The sequence below is a fragment of the Priapulus caudatus genome, unplaced genomic scaffold (genome assembly GCF_000485595.1).
Source record: "Priapulus caudatus unplaced genomic scaffold, Priapulus_caudatus-5.0.1 Scaffold509, whole genome shotgun sequence".
In the NCBI taxonomy this organism is placed as follows: Eukaryota; Metazoa; Priapulida; class Priapulimorpha; order Priapulimorphida; family Priapulidae; genus Priapulus; species Priapulus caudatus.
In genome coordinates, this window is record NW_014577570.1 from 44304 (window position 1) to 64027 (window position 19724).

The 19724-nt window shown below is 44.5% G+C and overlaps 1 protein-coding gene across 1 annotated transcript in view; it reads left to right on the forward strand.

The window, feature by feature from the left end:
• The first annotated feature begins 2121 nt into the window (after positions 1-2121).
• Positions 2122-19724, forward strand: part of LOC106811148 (elongation of very long chain fatty acids protein 2-like) — a 36951-nt gene continuing 19348 nt past the window's right edge. The window contains exons 1-4 of the mRNA XM_014814686.1: positions 2122-2788; positions 13854-13919; positions 14351-14538; positions 14911-14985. Coding sequence (XP_014670172.1) covers positions 13871-13919; positions 14351-14538; positions 14911-14985 — 312 coding nt within the window. The 5' untranslated portion in view covers positions 2122-2788; positions 13854-13870. The remainder of the gene's footprint in view (positions 2789-13853; positions 13920-14350; positions 14539-14910; positions 14986-19724) is intronic.

The following is a 19724-nucleotide window of genomic DNA, read 5'->3' on the forward strand; positions in this document are numbered from 1 at the left end:
AGAATTGAGCCAGAGCGAGAGCGCCATCTGTCGTGGAGTTTGGTGTGGACCATGCTGTTGACCACTACACCATCTGGTGGTGAAATCTGACAACGTCAGACAGCTTTGAAAAGCCTCCTGTTAGGACGCGAAACGTTAGCAGGTGTGTTTAAACCTCACGGTTGAGTAGAAATCAACCAAGTTATCTCAGTGAAATTGTAAGTCTGGAGTTAAATCACTGAACATAGCAAGTAAACGTGTTCTTATGTCTAGTGCATCCACTTGAAGTTAACGAGACATTGTCAGCAATGTAGTCATAGTAACAAACCGTTGAACTAAAATTGTCATTTCAGTATTTCTATCGTCAATCAATAATACGTAAATCTGGTACATACATGTAGGTTCAATACAGACTCAGGATCCTCACAAGAAAATGTAGCATCTCTTCTTGATGTATCCAAGTACAGTGGACCCCCGAGATACGAATTTAATTTGTTCCACAGATTTGTTCGTATCTCGAAAAATTCGTATGTCAACCCCTATATAGGACATACAGCAATTTACGTACAGCAAATACAATCATGAGAGCGCATCCAGATTCAATGAGCCACATACTTAAACTGACTCACCGAAAGAGCGCGCGCTAGGCCTATGCCTTGATTGGCTGATTCGTAAGACGTTCGTATGTTGAATTTTATTCGTTTGTAGAATACATTACGTTCAACGGGAGGTCGTTCGTATCTCGAAAATTCGTGTCTCGAGCCGTTTGTATCTCGGGTGTCCACTGTAGTCTCAAGAGTCATTCCTCATTAATTCATGGTATGGAAGCTGGAGACCAGTGAATTCACCATATGCATTCTCGGCTTGTGTGTGTTTCTCATCGACCTTGCCGTGTGTTTTTGTGGCGATCTAGGTCTCACGTCCTACAGAAGGTGTGCCAGTATTTCACGTACAAGGTGCGGTACACTAACAGTTCCACGGAGATACCGGAGTTTCCGATAGCACCCGAGATCGTCCTGGAGCTGCTGATGGCTGCAAACTTCCTCGACTGTTGAGAGAGAGAGAGAGCGTGTAATCTCATTAGCCGACTACGACGCAAAACACGACACCAGCTAATGACATCAGCACCCTTAAATAATTATATTGTTCATAATTTGTAAATGTGAGAATTTGGATGGCATTGAGCAGGACATAATCGTTACTGACCGTGTTGCCTGTCTAGTTCCTGTTACTAGAAATGAATAGGGAAACTTCAGAGAATGAAAGAATGAGAACGGGGTGAATGAGAGCCAGACACAGAGAGAAAGAGAAGGATAGAGATAGACAGCCACATATAGAAACACAAAGGTATACAGCGAGTAACTGTGGCCATAAGCTATTTTCCAGTCATGGTTTTTTGAGAGCAATTAGTACCAGTTTATATTTAAAATGATAAAGTGGGTTCATCCACCATGTGGGAACTTACTGCAGAAAATTAAGTGTACCTTTTGTCCATCGTACATATATACTAGCGTGGAATGAAACTGTATCTGCACACTTTGTTTGTGATGTGCTATCACCTGCCTTCATGCCATCTAAGTAGCATGCTCTAATATGTCTCTGTAACAACATCTACTGTAATTTGGGTTTTGGAGGATTAATAATGTGATACACTCAGTGTGTTCTTGTATGCAGGTCACAGAGCCTTCGCATCTCGGTATCTAATAGTCTATCCTCTTACCATAAGACAGTCATTATGTTGTATTCCAAATTGACAGGCTATTGAACTAAGTCCTGTTTAGAGATGTATAATAAGCGCAGTGCAGCAAACTGTTAAAGGGGAATATGCCATCATATTGCAACAATGTTTACCGTCCTCTGGCTATCACATTGATGCAGTACTGCAGCAGTAATAGTAGTAGTATTACTGTACAATAATTCCCCCAGTTCGATATCTATTTGCTACACCACGTGTGCATTTTATATAGTAATACGTAATACGTAGCTTGATTCAGTACACGTAGAAGTTTTTACTCGGGTCCGATATACAGTTATGTGTAGCTGCCAGTGTACACTACAGTGAAAGAGAGAATGTGATGCACAAGAAAGGCGTACATCGCATTCTCTTTGTAAAATGCAATATACATTTCATTTTTGCATAAGATTTTGTTGCTTGAGCGAAGTTAAATGTTTGCAACTTGCGTTACCTTGACTGTCATTTTATACATGAAGGAGAAATGTGATTCGGCTGTGTGCATTCAGATGACTGCTCAGGTAACGATTTGTTGCTTTCGTGTTACTAAATAAATGTGATATATAAACACAGCATACCCAGACATTTCGTTTACTGCTCTCATTGGGAAATTATACAATTATATTAAAATCAGTGTTATTTTTATGTAAATCCAAGGATATTAACCAGTTGGGGACAGTTTTGTCAACCTAGTTAGTTGCCAGTTACATGCAGAATGATAGTGATTGATTGAATTGTTTTCTTTGCAAAGAGGCTATACCAGTTGTGAGGGCTGTCATTAACAATAACAGGTCACTGCCCCTGTACTCGAACGCATGCGCGCGTTCACCAACAAAGAGAGAGAGGAGGGGCGAGGGACAGAGCCTGAGGAGCCTGAGACACTACTTCGTTAGTGCACGCGTGCATGCGTTCGAATACGTGTCACCTGTGAATGACAGCTCTGACAACTGGTCTAGCTTCTTAGTAATGAAGTGAGAACAAGAAGAGAGCGCTAGGGAAAGAGAGCGCTGGAGAGACAGAGAGAGAAAGATCGAGAGAGGGGGAGAGACGAGACGAGACAACCACAACCTTGTACTGGTACGTACGTGCGTTTACTTGCTGCAATAGGTAGAATTACATTACACCTACAGACTTGTGGGCGGTAGGGAGGACTCCTCTTGACAGTGATTGTTAGCTTTTCCATGTCAGTTATTTCCCCCCTATCCGAAGTCCGAACGTGTCCTAAACTATTCGTTATTAGCATTTTCTTCATTGAAATGTATTACGCATACAGACTGCGTCTGTTGTAGAGATAGTAGGTCAAATTAAGAGATCTGAACAAAAAAGTAGAGAGATTATCTACGAGTTAGTATATTAGTTGGAGCAGTTAGCTGGCATAGAGGACCTGTGTCACGCAACACTTACGCCGCGTTCACACGGAGCAATTTGTCGACGCGGGTCGGTTTTGAGGAGAGCGTTCACACGACGTTGGATCGATCAGTCCGTTGTTGTCCAATTTCTTGAAATAACTGCACGTTGTTCGTGCCCTTCCCGATCTGTTGCTGTTATCTACCACCTTCTTATAAGTATTTCTTAACCGTTTGAGCCGATTATTAACTTGTTGTACAGTTTTAACTATCGCCCGCTCAGCCAGTTTTTCAACAATTTTCTGGTAGGCTAGACGATTTAGTCTGGTAGCTTATGCATTCCCGTGGGCATTTAATGATTAAAGCAAGAGACCTATGATAATATCTTTATAATATAGTATAGAACAAGAAAAATGAAGGTGGCAATCTGGGATATTGCGCAAACATTATTTTGCGATCGACGCGTTTCATAAAATCGCTGATAAAATAATGTTTGCGCAATATCCCAGATTGCCACCTTCATTTTTCTTGTTCTATACTATATCATAAAGATATTAAAATAGGTCTCTTGCTTTAATCATTAAATGCCAACGGGAGCTCAATTCATGACATAAGAGACCACACTAATTTCTCGAGGTTCCTGTTAAAATCCGATTTCCAAATCTCGAGAAGAGCGACGTTGTCCTCGTGAGACCACAGTCGATCAACCCCTTCTGTGGCCTTTTTGGGCATTTTGACGGATATTTTAATGAAAATACTGAAAAACGCGCGTGTAGAAACAAACGCGGAAGTAACGCGCAAGTCGACACTGATGACATCTACCACCGTACTAATTCTGTCCCGTGTCGTGTGTCGGTGCAAGTTCACACGGAAAACATTTGTAACACTTTTGTATCGAGAAAACGTCCATGTGAACGCTTGGCCCGGGACAATTTTAGCCCGGATCGTTTTAGACCCGGGACAAATTGCTACGTGTGAACGCGGCTATATTCGTGTTCGTTACGCAGTCGCGTAATTTTTATGCAGAAATTGGAAAATTGTAGCACTCTGCCGGTATGTCAGTCTGACAATCTGGGCATGATATAACATAATCAGGAGTGAATAATAATAGATCTATATATAATCTATAATATTCACTCCTGATATAATATATAGTATAATATAGTAATGGCGATGTTGCCATGTCAGCCTGACATGTATTCCGCTGTCACGCACAGTACACCTGATATTTTGCCATTTGATAATGTAAAACATAATGCTATATTATTAGATTTCCATCTCTGACTCGTACTTTTTCGCAACTTTAAGTTAGAGCGTATAGCCTGCATTTTTTTATACATGATGCAGGGCCGTAGGTTGAGCAAATTCCTAGGGGGAGGGCAAAATTTTATGACTCGACTGTGTAATGATGAGCGACGGGCGCAGCTCTTGATCGACGTCCATAGCGTGGTAGGGGTGGGTCTGAGACAAGGCTTTCACGGATAAGTGACCAAAAAATCACGGTAGGGTTATTTACGATTATTAGCTGAGCTTATTTGTTAATTTCGCTCTAAAATCTAGGGAGAAGCTGCCGCCCTCCCCCCCCCCAGACACACACAGGCTACGGCCCTGTGATGTACCAACCTACAAGATGTAGTTGCAGCAGCTCAAGATACCGCTGATGTTGTTCTTTACCGCCCATCTTCTAGATTTGTGTTAAATAGTTTTGCGCAGATGTGCACCTTCAATAAGCGAGTTCGTAGTTAGCCAAGGGGTTGTGTGAGATCACAGGTCACCGTGTCATTTGTGACAAAAATCGGTGAAATCTCGGGTGCGGCATGCGCTCTCGGTTCAGTACGTTCAGTACATGTATTCTGTGTACGTGCACATGCATGCACGTACACACGCACGCACGCACTTGTACGTACACACGCACGCACGCATGTGTAGGTGCACACGCACGCACACGCACGCACGTGTAGGTGCACACGCACGCACGCACATGTAGATGCACACGCACGCACGCACGTGTAGGTGCACACGCACGCACACACGTGTAGGTGCACACGCACGCACGCACGCACGCACGCACGTGTGTGTACGTGCACACGCAACGCACGCACGCACGCACGCACGTGTACGTGGACACGCACGCACGCACGCACGTGTACGTGGACACGCACGCACGCACGTACGTGTACACGTACGCACGTGTAGCCTACGTGGACATGTATGCACGCACGCACGCACGTGTGCGTGAACACGCGAAGACTGTAGCATTACAACGACACGGATGCATGCGTATGTGTAGGGTGCGATCGAAATACGAAATATTTTTCAAAAATGACCTAATCCGGAAGAATTCGTGGCAAAGTTCGCGCATGGGCAGACTAATTACGAACTCCAGTACCATTAGCGAACCAGTAATTACCAGTAGCGTAGAGCTCTAACTCATTTTGCCTGGAGGTGTGGTGCAACGCCACGTGCGTGGTGTGTTCCGGGATGGTGACCGCAATTGACCGAGTAATGTATATACATTCCTCTTCCCCCACCCAGCTAGCTACGGCCTTGAATACCCGGATCGTAGCAGAACGCCATATCTTTCCGATTCCTGCATGGAAATCACGCGGCTGCTTGACGAAAGGCAATAGGAGTTTCCTCAAACGCGCTCGTGGCAGATAACTGCTCTAAACGATATATACAGTCAACTCTTAAAGTTGCGAACACGCTCAAAACTAAATCTCACGTTAAACCGGACAATTTTTAAGTCCTAATGTAAGACATGTTAGATATGCCTGGAATAGGCCCCCTATAAACCGACCTTCACAGAAAACCGAACTAAATTGCCGGTCTCGAGGGTGGTCGGTATATTTGGAGAGTTGACCGTACTATATCTAGTAGGCTTAAATATCTCCCTTTTTGTTTAGATATCTCAACTCGTCCTATTATGTGCCCAAAAATCGCATGTTGCATTGAATATTCAGTTCTCTGAAGAAAATGACATTAATGGATATAGTCTTGGACATATTTAAACTTCGGATAATTGGGCAAATAACTGGTATAAAAGGCGGACAATCGGCTGTCAATAGGTGGTCGCGGTCCCCCGACCCCCTCTGACCCCTTTTATTGGCTACGGGCCTGTTATGCAGATATATATAAGCATTGAAAGGTAGTGTCATGAGACAATCAGTATAGGTGAACAATGAATGGGTCTCTGCTCTCGCCATGATAAACGCGCACTATGACACGCAACATGTAGATCAAGAAGACACTGACAGACATGATCTTCACTACACTCCATTCAATGAAACTGGAACTAAACAGCCTACTGTGGCATATGCCAGAAGTTACTGTCAGCGTCACAGAATAGTCTCGTAAATGTATTGGAAGGTATTCGTTATCACGTGATACAGTCGTGAATAGTCTCGTAAATGTATTGGAAGGTATTCGTTATCACGTGATACAGTCGTGAATAGTCCCGTAAACGTATTGGACGGTATTCGTTATCACGTGATAGGCCTACAGTCATGAATAGTCCCGTAAACGTATTGGAAGGTATTCGTTAGCACGTGATACAGTCATGAATAGTCCCGTAAACGTATTGGAAGGTATTCGTTATCACGTGATACAGTCATGAATAGTCCCGTAAACGTATTGGAAGGTATTCGTTATCACGTGATACAGTCATGAATAGTCCCGTAAACGTATTAGAAGGTATTCGTTAGCACGTGATACAGTCATGAATAGTCCCGTAAACGTATTGGAAGGTATTCGTTAGCACTTGATACGTACAGTCGTGAATAGTCCCGTAAACGTATTGGAAGGTATGCGTTAGCACGTGATACACTCATGTGATTATAATTTATTATTGACAAATAGTACTGTTAATGCACTAACGTGTCGTCAGTCTGTGGCATAGAGATCAGGGCCGTAGTGGCCCTCCCAAAGGTGCCACTGCAGAAATATGTAGCCGATGCGGTGGGGGGGTCTGGGGTACTCCCAGAAAAATGTAGAGCCTGGAAATGGCATTTCTGCATTCATTTTAAAGAATGAAAGAAATGGCAATTCTGATCATTTTAAAAGGTCAATTTGTAAATTTCAAAGAGGAATGTAGCTTAAAGCTGATGTTTTGACTAAAGTATCTAAAATATATATTATGAGTATGATAACTAATAAAACATTATTTACAAAATTGTATATACTATCAGTACATAATTATGAAAATAATCCTATTTTCATCTGCATTTATACTTTCACTATGTACATCTGTATGTTTTGAAGTTTTGAATTTGAATAGGCACATTGTCATATTAAATACACATTCCAAATCTTTAGAGCACTGATATAACACCTCTAATTGATCAGTATTAATAGTAATACCAGACAGTCCAGTCAGATAGCTTGTCATTTTATTTTTTATTATTCCAATTTGATCTTTTCTGCCTGGATGGCAACTTACAAATTCTGAAATTACATTTTGTTCATCTACCTTGTCTAACATGTCTGCGTGCAAATGCATGACCATTGCATTGTTGAGGCCCTAACTGGGTCGTGCTGGGTCGGGGGGGGGGGGCACTCCATATATATTGCATGGTAGGTATGTGCCGCGGGAGAGACCCCATTTTCAACCCTAACCCTAAACTTCCGTTTCAGTGCATCGCATTTTTAAGAAATATCTCGTTCCAGAGCATTAACTTTAGTTACCATGCAGATTTTACATTTTTGCCGTTCCGGAGACCCTAGTTTTTAATATTTCCGTTCCGTGGATCGTACTTCAGAATACGTTGAAGCCGGGCCGTCAAGGCATGCATGCAACGTGTGTGTGTTGTATGTGTGCGTGCGTGCGTGTGTTGCCTGTGTGTGTGTTGTGTGTGTGTGTGTGTGTGTGTGTGTGTGTGTGTGCGTGTGGCGTGTGCGTGTGCGTGTGCGTGTGCGTGTGCGTGTGCGTGTGCGTGCGCGTGCGCGTGCGTGTGCGTGCGTTCATCTCTCTCCGGGTCATGTTTTTCTCCTCTACATAATACAACAAATTATTGGTTCAAGTGCTACAGCATATATTTTAAAGCAAAGCACTGCCCCCCCCACAGTTCCGGAGACCCCCTCTTTAAACGTGTCCAGTGTCATAGCATTGAATTTCAACGAAATCCTAGCTCCGGAGACCCCCATTTTCGAACATAGCCAGTTCCAGAGCATACCACATTCAAAAAATATTAGTTCCAGAGACTCCCATTTTCAGATATGAGTTAGTGTCAGAGCCCCCCCCCCCTATTTTTGACTTTGCAGTGGCACATACCTACCATAATGTGGGGTGAGTGCCCCCCCACCGGGGTTTCATCTCCTTGGTATATGTTGCTCCTTGGTTCCCTGCAGAATTTTTTTTTAAATAGTGCCACGGCAGTGCCGTGCTGCCGTGGCGGCCACTACGGGCCTGGAGATCTTCGTAAATACCACTCGCGCATGCGCAAAGTTATCGGCGCGTTGCATGCTGGTCTAGCTGGTGATCACGAAAGTTTGCAAACTGAGTTAGCGATGTATGTCTGCGCAGTATGTTCGAGAAACAGATAGTAGAACACGTGCGGGCGTGAGTGCGTGCGTGCGTGCGGGCGTGTGCACGTACACGTGCGTGCGTGTGTACGTGCACGTCGTGCGTGCGTGCGTGCGTGCGTGCGTGCGTCGTGTGCACGTAAACGTTCGTGCGTGTGCACGTAAATACCGATTCTAGACAACTACCCCTGGACAATTACCCACCGGACAATTACCCCCGGACAATTACCCACCAGGACAATTACCCACAGGACAATTACCCCCTGGACAATTACCCACCAGGACATTTACCCACCAGGACAATTACCCACCAGGACAATTAACCGCCAGGACAATTCCCCCTTCCCCCAAAATTCCCCCTTCCGTAAATTTTTGTCCGCTGCAATACATAATGTATGTCTGGAAAAGAGAGAAATGTCTACCCCATGTGTTCAGAGAACAGCGGCGTCGATAATTGGGACGCGGGAGGGGAGTCGCCCCTACCCCTCCTATAATGACGGAAATGTTGTAACCCAAATTATCTTGCTCTTGGCCATGTACGTTATGTTATGTAACTGTTTGTGCGTGTGTGCGTATATGTGGCTGGCTGTGTGCGTGCGTGCGTGTCTGTGTGCGTGCGTGTGTGTGTACGTGAGTGAAATACTGATTATCAACAGAATTTATTACAAGTGTTAATACTTGTGTGAAGTGGGGGGGGGGAGCATGCCCTCCGAAAATCTTTTTTATTTTGATGCAAAATGGTGCAATTTGACGCATTAATTCTAAGGTCATCTATCTGCATTTTTTCCAGCTTATATTTGAGTAGGATTGATGATATTTATCAGCAATTTGACCACATGACAAACACATCACTAGTTTACTGCAAAAAATATACGTACTTAATTGTCAATTTTCACAGCGTGATATATAAATTTGCTTTTAAAGGTCATGTAATCTGCCACTGTGGAAGTACTGTATATTTGCATATGTACATTCCTTCTTCACTTATGAATAGTTATAACAATAATTTAAACAGTGCGGCCAAAAATGAAACAATGGTCATTCTGAATGCTTGTGTAATGAATAGAATTGTGAATAAAGTTTCAAAATCATAACTGAATTGTCTAATATGAGGTTTTAAATCATTGTTTTCACATTTCATCTCTGAATGTATACAAGATTTTTAGTTTTTATGTGATACAGGTAGTGATAATGTACATTATGAAAAACCATAATTTTCCATTATATCGCAATATATACATCTAATGATGTATTCAATAAATTCCGAATTTTAACAACAGCTTGAGGGGAGCAGACTGCAATTTTAGGCAATCGATAAATCGAACGCCTATAATAGGATACGCGAGCGTGAAGATGCACAGATGGACTCAGCATGCGAGCGATTAGGCCGGGAGCGACGCTCGCGCGAGTATCGCCAGCACTGTCGCGTAGGCAAAGTATTACTTAATGTACGGAAAGGTAATTAAGTGGGTGTCGCGTCGCTGCTGTTTCTTGATTTACGCGAGTTTGCATTACGCGAATTTGCAATAGCGCGTAATAAATTTACTTGAAGAATAACAAGAACAACACTACAAGAATAACGCGACGCGGCGACTGCCAGGCGCGTGGAGAGCACGTAAAATAAATGTGATGTTATTCATTGTATTAAGCGACCCAGAAAATGTCTAGACATGTACGTGTGCATGTGCGCGCGCTTCGCTCCCGCTGCTGATGCGCAGGTGAAGGCCGATACTTGCCGATATGAACTTCAATAGGAGTGTTTCATGTTGATAAACATTGACGTCATATGCGCACATGCGCAGTTTAACGGTTGGCAGCAAGCAAATGCGTGATTATTACGATACGTGCACACGCACGCACACACTCATGCACGCACGTGTACGTGCACACGCACGCACGCACGCATGCACGCACGTGTACGTGCGCACGCACGCACGCACGTCTACGTGCCCATGCATGCACGTGTACCTGCACACACACGCACGTACGCACGCACGCACACATGCACACACGTATACCTGCACACGCCCACACGCACGCACGCACGAACGTGTACCTGCACACGCGCACGCACGCACGCACGCACGATCATCTGTAAATGTCAAGCAGCACGCTTCGCTTCTGCCAACCATGACACATAACAAATACACGTGACCTGATCTATGACGTCACGTGAAACACTCTTATATCGGGTATCGGAAAATGTCGCAAATAAGTCAAAATATCGGCAGTATCAGCGAATGTTGAAGTTGAAATTATGAAATCATGAAGTTGGTCCGTTAGATGAATCATCATTACTGTACGGTGTGTGTGTGTGGGGGGGGGGCTAGGATAATCGTGCGGGGGTGGGGGTAATTGCCCTGGTGGGTAATTGTCCTGGTGGGTAATTGTCCGGATGGGTAATTGTCCTGGTGGGTAATTGTCCGGGTGGGTAATTGTCCAGTGGGTAGTTGTCCGGATACGGTAAATACCGCCACCTTTCAATATAGGTTGCTACGTACATTCATGCAGTACCCAAACCAATTCAGTTGGCTGGCTCCAAAGCTCCAAATTCTGATGTAAACGAGCCCCCTGTAATGCCATTAATGCCTGTAAGGGCATATGCCATTACGTACTTCACTTGTAAAAAACAGGTAATGGCAAAACGACAAAGTGTTATACCATAGATAGAGAATGAAGAGCTAATAATACCTAGGTATTATTAGCTGCTGATAGAATACATGGCTGTGATATCTTCTATTTGATATCTATGGCTATACGCGTTCTGTGCAAATATATAAAATATATAAGTAATAGTAATATTTAAAAAAAATATATAGTACGTGTGGTTACTCGTTGCAAAAAGTACGTTAACCCTATATCTTTATAGTTACTTCGTAGTTAGCCAAGGGGTTGTGTGACGTCACAGGTCACCGGGTCATTTGGGACAAAAATCGGTGAAATCTCGAGTGCGGCGTGCGCTCTCGGTTCAGTACGTATATGTACATGTATTCTGCGTACGTGCACACGCACGCACGCACGTGCGCGTGCACACGCATGCAAGTACATGTTCGTACATTCACACGCACGCACGCACGTGTACGTGCCCATGCACGCACGCACGTGTACGTGCACACGCACGCACGCAACATACACTACGCAACTATGACTATACACGTTCTGCGCAAATATATCGCATGGACACAAACAAACGATATATACACAATAATATAGTATTCTATGTGCAGTGCGACATTCTATATATGGCAGTACGTGTGGTTACCCGTTGCAAAGTACGTTAACCCTATATCTTCATATTTGCAACAAAACAGGTTACATAAACGACAAAGCATTATTTACGCGTTTCCGCGCTTTGTGCCAAAAACTGCGTGGTCACAAAACGATATATAGATAGGCTCGGGTACATTTTTCTCAGATGAACCACATAAAATTTAGTAATATCTGCGTAGTAAAAGCACGTGAAAATGCATTCACTGATCCAGTGATGTGTGCGTTTTCATATCTAGTACGCGAATGTAGTAAGCAGCGAAAACCAGCACAACGAAATGGATCGCCCCAGGCAGGTAAACTCGTCACATGGGTTGGGTTTACCGAAGAGTCAAGCTCACTACGGACCGTTGCCGCGGCCACAACAAAAGACGACTATATTATAGTCTATAGCACTAGTAGAGCTGGTCCTAGCTCTAGAACTATAGCCCGTCGCTCTGCTACAGGGCAGAGTGTCCTGCAGGGCAGAGAGAAGGGCTATAGTTTTAGAGCTAAGCTGTTCCATACTTTGCTGTGGCAGCGGCCACTACGAGGGCTCTAGTGTGGATAGTCTCAGCTTACCAAGCTACAACTCGAAGTAGGGAAGTAAGAAACATTAGCCATATATATAAATGATGTAGCAGGAAGGATATATATATTTAGGAATAATCACGATTACCGGTATACATGGATTTTTTTAGCTTGATTGGCAGAGATCATAGATGTGCAATCCAAACTGCAAATGTTGCAATATATATTGCTTAGATCCAATCAGGTGGGGACGTCCTCAAGTGCAGTACCAAAGGCTTAGCCATGCAGATACATGGCTGCTACACAGGGCTGCCAACTCTCACGCATTCGGCGTGAGACTGAGGTTTCGCAATTGAGGTTAATCTTACGCTCTCACTCCGGGTCTGCTAATTCTCACGCATACAGAAACAAACAGATAAAAAACGAAGTATACTCTAGTGCATTTCAATTCGCTGAACAGTTGTAGATCCCGTCCTTACTTGCTAATGAGAACAGTTTTATGCAAGTGAGTTTCGCCTAAGAAGCTGAAAGAGGAAACTTGAAAAATAAAAACGAGTATACTCATATTAACACAAAACTGCAATTACTGGTGTATAGCTAGTTTAGGATGTCATATACCATGCAAGAACCATAACATAAGTCATTTTTACACAGATTGAATTTGACTGTCATCTTATAAGCAGAATAAGGGACCGAACAGTAGAGGTAATATAAATACGATTCCAAGCAGGATCTATAGTGATGTGCTGTTTTGAGCCATTTATATTGTATATATATACTGTGGTGCGCATGCGTATAACAAAACTTTACGCCAACATAGCAGATGTAGGGTTGACTAATTGTGGCTTTATTCTTTACGCGAATGTGTTGAGTACATTCGATAAAAAAATCATTCGGCCACGTAGCGTGCATGCGTACCCGGACCAACAGTGCGACGAAGTATATCTTTATAAAGGTGTCATAAACTCAATTCAATATTGCAGCACATTAGCCAAAGAATTACGACTGAGGATTAAGCCGATTTAAAAAAAACACAACAATCAACAACGCCATCCTTCCACAATATGGCTACTCTATGCCCCCCTTTCGAGTCAATATTCAAGTGAATATAAAGTCACGTGACAGCGCGAAAAACCCAACATAATGTAACCACAGCCAAGTTATCCCTATAGTGGAGATAACATATACCTAATCTATCTAAAAGCAGAACTACAGTGTATTGCATTACATACATGTGTAAGTTTCAAAACTCACATAAGTATACACCAAAATGATTAATTTCAAGCTAAAAAATGCAAAAGCTCCCTGGTGTGGGAGGGGGTGCCCCCCTCACACACATATCCCCCCTCGGTAACTTTGCTCCCTCGCATAATCCCACTCTCAACTCTATCTCAATGCTGGCAGCCCTGGATGCTCTGTGTCATATAATCTGATTCCATAGTGCACCTTTACCCCAAGCCCAAGGTAAGCAGTAATAGGTAACAATTGTGTTGTAACAGGTGGAGCTGTATAGATTATGGCATCCTCCATCCTTGCAGGCTACCGCAAATTTCACGAGACTTCTGGTGAGTGATTTGATTAGTTATTATATTTAGTAAAATATTGATGTGCCACACATGCAATGTATCTTGGTTGAGTGATAATATACAGTGTACACTCAAAAAGTGCATAATTGTAGACTTTTCTCACTAAGTACATAATACGTGCAAGAAGCAGTGTCTCACAGGTCAACCTAAAGCCTCTAAAGAGAGAATATATTGGCAATTTAGCAGCCTGAATGCTATTGTGTGCTATTGCTGTGCATACATCTAAATGTTGTATTGATACAGAACGAGCCTGCAAATTGCATGTGCAAGAAATTGTTTTTTGTTATCTAACTAAAACATGCAATAAAAAATTTAAAAATTAAAATAAAAAATGTAGCAAAAATGCTCGGCCTTGCCACACGTAATTCACAAAGTATCTTGCATACCCTGCATGCCCTTGTTTGTTTCAGATCCACGTACTAGAGACTGGCCATTATGCGGTTCTGCAGTACCCATTGCCATTCTCACCGTCGTGTACCTTGGCATGGTGTACTTTGGTTCGAAATGGATGAAGAATCGGCCTCCATTCTCATTGACAAAGCTGTTGATAGTCTATAATCTGGCACTCACAGCACTCTCCGGCTATGTGTTCATCGAGGTAGGTTTGTAGGATACATATATACAAGCGCATTATGCGTGGAACACAAAATTTGCTACTTTATTCTTGTCACTATAGATGCTTTGTGCTGTCATGATGCCTTAGAGTTGCAAAAGTATGTTAGAGTAAAGATAACTTTCTTTGAGTGGTGGGTGTTATCATTAACAGATATATGCAACATACATCGGGAAGTTTAAGTTAGATGGAAAAGTTTTAGTGTGCCTGAAATATATTTGTACCGAATATATTAGTATAATTTTAACCAATAGCACCCATCATCACCCATCTGCGAAGTGATACTCTAGGCAAGTCTGTGAGCGAGGCGGAAGTGACCCAGCGGGCATTTGAATGCAGTGAAGTTTGTGTTTACAGCTTTTGCTGAGTTCGTGGAGAGCAGCTTACAGTTGGACATGTGCTGCTTACACTGTTAAGCCAATAGAGGCTAGGGTAAGTTTGTATGAATGCTGTTTAAGGTTACTTTAGCGGTTAGTATATTGTTACGTAGTTGTACCGTTTATAGTTTTGTTTCACGAGAGATGGCGCTGGCGGGCGGTTGTTACGGTACAGTTCCCCATCATCTACCTCTAACTTCCCCCACTCTCTTAGTAGTGCACAGCGATGGCGCTACTCTGCCTTTTCCTGGCTGAGGAATATATTTTCCGTCAAACCCACTGCAGGACGTTCTTGATGGCTGGACCACTCTGTTGACCTTGTTTGATGTCAATCTTCTGGGTAGAGTTGCACTCCACTGTTACATCATGGTTTCCGACCATGCTTGGTGCCACCATAACTGTCGATATGGCCGGGACAGATGCGATCCCCCACTACTAATAGCCTGGATGTTCTGAGGAGAAACTGACTGGGTGCATCTGGTCATGTAATCAGCCATGTCCACAGGCCTACGGGACAGCACATCTGCATCTATGTTTTTCTTTCCAGGGCGGTACTTAATCTTAAATGGGTAAAACTCTGCCAACTCTGCAACCCAGCGGCAACCCGTGGCGTTAAGCTTTGCGGTACTCAGTATATACGTCAAGGGGCTGTTGTCGGTGAAGACTGTTAAGGACTTTGCATGCAGCAGGTAATTTCTAAAATGTTCAGTCACGGCCCACTTCAGCGCAAGGAACTCCAGTTTTCCAGAATGTAGATGGTAATTCTTCTCTGCTGGGGACAGACTCCTCGAGGCATACCCAATCACCTGCAGCGACTCGCCCTGTTGTTGGTAGAGTACCGCTCCAAGTCCTTCACTAGATGCATCTGTGTGTAGGATGAATAGCAATTCAAAGTCTGGGTAGCCCATGACAGGTGCAGAGGATAATGCAACTCGTCAATGCAATTACTCACTACCTCCTGGTGGTGTGGCTGCCAACTGATGGCTGCGTTTGACGGGAGCTAACCTGTCTTGGGCTTGGACGGCTTACGCTTTCTTTCTGATGGTTCTTAGGCTGCATACCTGGTAAAGAGGTCAAACAAAGGCCTTGCCCTCTTGGAGTAGTCCCTCAAGTATCTCCTGTAGTAACCCAACAGTACAAGCACCTTTCTCACCTCCCCGACAGTGTGGGGGGTTCTTTCCTTCAACTTCACCATGGCAGCAATTTCCTTTTCATCGGCCCTGTATCCCTCCGCAGACACAATACGGCTTAAGTACTTTACTTCTGACTGCAATAGGCAACACTTTGCTGGTTTCATCTTAACACCATGCCGCTGAAACAGCTGTAGTACTGTTCTGAGGTGGTCAACATGCTCCTGGAATGTCTGACTGTATACCAGCACATCGTCCAGGTAGACCTCACAGATTTTGTGTATCACCTCGTGCAGGATCTCCTCCATAAATCTTTGGTAACAGGGTGGTGCATTCGACAGGCCATATGGGATTCTCACCCATTTATGTAGGCTCAGAGGGGTGATGAAGGCGGTAAGATCTACAAAGCCTTGGTGATACGCCTTTCCCTAATCGAGTGCTGAAAACCACCTATTACCAACGAGTCCTTCTAATGTCTCTTGCACTCTTGGCAAGGGATGGCGGTCTGGAATCGTCTTCCGATTGAGAGCTCTGTAGTCGACACATATCTCAGTGTACCGTCCTTTTTTCTGACGCAAACAAGGGGCGACGAGTAAGCAGATTTAGATTTCCGTACCCAGCCCTTCTCAATCAGATCTTGCAGGTATCTTTTCACCTCCTCATACATGGGCCGGGGTATCCCCGTATAACTCTTCTGTGCAGGGATGGCGTCCTTCACGTTAATCTTCAGACTCAGCCCCGGGCAGTAGTCCGTAGTCCTCCTCGTCCCGCATGAAGGCACAACTCTCTTCCCTCAACATCTGCTTAGCAATACCCTGCTGCTCCTCGTCTAGGTGCGCTAGGTCGATGGGTGGGTCCTACTGCTCAGCTGTATTTACTACTTGATTCACCACACCCCGAGGAAGGCCTCTAAAAATTCTCCTCTTGTCACCCACAACAACTGACTCTCCCTCATTCAGAGCCTCCATGACGTTAAAACCCACAATGGGTTCCGGCAGGGGTCCGGTGGCAACTAGGAACGGCACCTCTACCACGCACGAATGGTCGCCATCAAACGATGCTTCGACTTTGATGTTTACTAATCCTTTAAATGGTATCTTGTGGCTAGAGGCAGACGTTAATTCCAATGGCGTGTCCAGCACCTCCTCGATACTCCGGACAGGTAAGTTAGGGAACTCCCTCTCTAGCATTTCGGTGTGTATCATAGGTACGGCTGCTCCGGTGTTCCACAGGACTGGGTACTCCTTGCCTTCCAGGTATAGGGTGACGACACACTTTCTTCCTACTAACCTGGCCACCTTTCCATTAGCTACTCCCTGTCGCCGATGAAAATTGCGGGGTCTTACTGGGGGTCCACCTGTCCTGTGCCCGCCAGAGCAGATGGCCGTCCGTTTCCCGTCTGGTAGCTGCATTCCTTAGCAACGTGGCCAGTACCGCCACACTTGAAACAGTGATTACACCTCTGCTGCTTTTCCCTGCAACCCTGGCAGCCAAAGGTCCTCCTTCTTACTTCTTACCTTTGACCTTGCCTCTGCTGACTCTGGGGCTTCCAACTCTTCACCTCCTGTCTCATCTCACTCAGCTCCTTTCTGAGCATCTCCTTCACTTCTCTCTTCCAGCCTTCTAAGTTCTCCTGACTTATCGAGGATACTTTCGCGCTTTTGTTATGTTTAGCCTGCACCTCTTTTGTCAACAGGGCTCTTTTCTTTGCAACCTCCAGAATGTTACAATCTGAGGCACCCGGTGGTAAGGACCTCATCTCACATCTGAGGGATTTCTCTCTTAGCCCAGTTACCAGCGAATGTCTCATGGTCTCATCCACTAGGTCCTTGTTGTAGCCAGCCACCATTACTCTCTGCTGGATACTCATCACCCTCAGGATGAAGTCGATGGGTGATTCGTTGGTCCCTTGGACCGCTGAGCACAGGCTCTAGTAGAGCTCCCGGCCGTCCCCTACTTGGTAATGGCTGGCTAAAATTTCCATTACCTCCATTAGGCCGATGTCGCCTTGCCCCTCCAAATAGGCCTTGACTTGTAACTTTGGCGCTGTTGCCCTTACAACGCCCTGGACTAATTCCTTCTCCGTTACCCCTCTCTCTCGGGCCCGGTCAAGCTGATGCTGTACTGACGCATATGAGAGGGTGCTAGGGTCACCCAGCTCACCAATTTTACTCACAATAACAAAGTCCTTGAGGGTGACCGACTCCGGAACCGCGGGCTGCACCTGCAGCTGTCTCTCCATCAGCTGCGTTAGCATTTTGATCTGTTCTAGCTGAGTCTCCACCACACGTTGCAGGCCCATGGTAGGTTGTACAGAGCAGGGCGCAGGACTTGCTGTTCCTGTACCGCCAACAGCGGCATCCTGTTCCGCGTTTGACATGCTGTTACTCTATTCAGGGGCCCCACGTTGGGCGCCAAATGTTACTAGTATTAACGTGTGTGTTATCAGCATAAATACCAGTCCTCGGAGTTCAGGCCCCTGTCTTGCTGTTGTCGAACGCTCACGCGAGGATTTCCAGTAAAACACCAAACTCTAGACGATCGGCAGCCCAGATATCGCACGAAACGTGAAAAACGCTGCGTAGCGGCACACTAGCACAACTACACTGCACTGATTGAATAGCAACTTCAACGGGTCCACTATAAACGCAAAAGCGGCGCAATCGCTGAATTGAGCAGTTCTGGCCATTGCACGACGGGTTTGACTACCCAGGTAGCTAGACATTTCCTAGAAAGTTGCCTCGAAAATTCCTCGGCGCGCTTTGTTTGCTGTAAAAAACGGAGTTTAACTTTTTTGTTGACATGACTGTACATCAGTGTACATCAGTGTAGTACATATGGCGTGCGATAGATGGCGCAACGAGGCTATATGCATAGTAGACTGGTACCCGTTCGCCACCTTCACTCCGGCATATATCCTTTGCTATAGTACTATAGTATAGTAACTAGTAGTAGGAGTACTAGTAGTCTAGTAGTGCGAGCCGATGCAGACCCCAGTATAATGGGGGTGAGGATAAACCCGCACCCTGACATTAGCAAAGCGCAGTTATAACGTCTGCATTTGCGGACTAGGGGTGCATATGATATAAGGCAAGGTCACATAGATAATAGAGATGCCACATAATGTATTAATGGTTTATATATACAAAAAGCTCCCAGCAAATGATTAGATACTATATATAATGCTAATAAAGTAAGCTGTATTCAAATGCTGCACTTTCGCCTTACTGCTGTCATCGAAAATCGAAAATTGAAATACTAACTCGTTCGCACACTCAGGATACCACTGCCACAATGTTAGCACTATTTTTAAAGTGGGCGGAGCTCTGGGGAAATGCAGCGAATGGCGATTGTTAAGCAGCGTATGATTTGAAAGAGGTAACTGGGCGCACAATCCGCGTACTATTTCGTATCAGTATTTTATGAAATTTTCCATTAAATAATGGTCTGATTTTTATTATGTTTCTAAGTTTTTATGTTTGGAACTTAAAGTCAAAACGCCTAAGACCACACGGAAATGGAACCACGGCGAAATCAAAAGCTTGACTCTCGCCCCCCCCCATCTGTACGACCCCATTTAAGTCACGAGTTCCTCCCACGTCCCAAATGTCTGCCCTCTCTGTCCCCCGCTAAAATTCCGGACTGTTCACTGGCAGCTATAGAT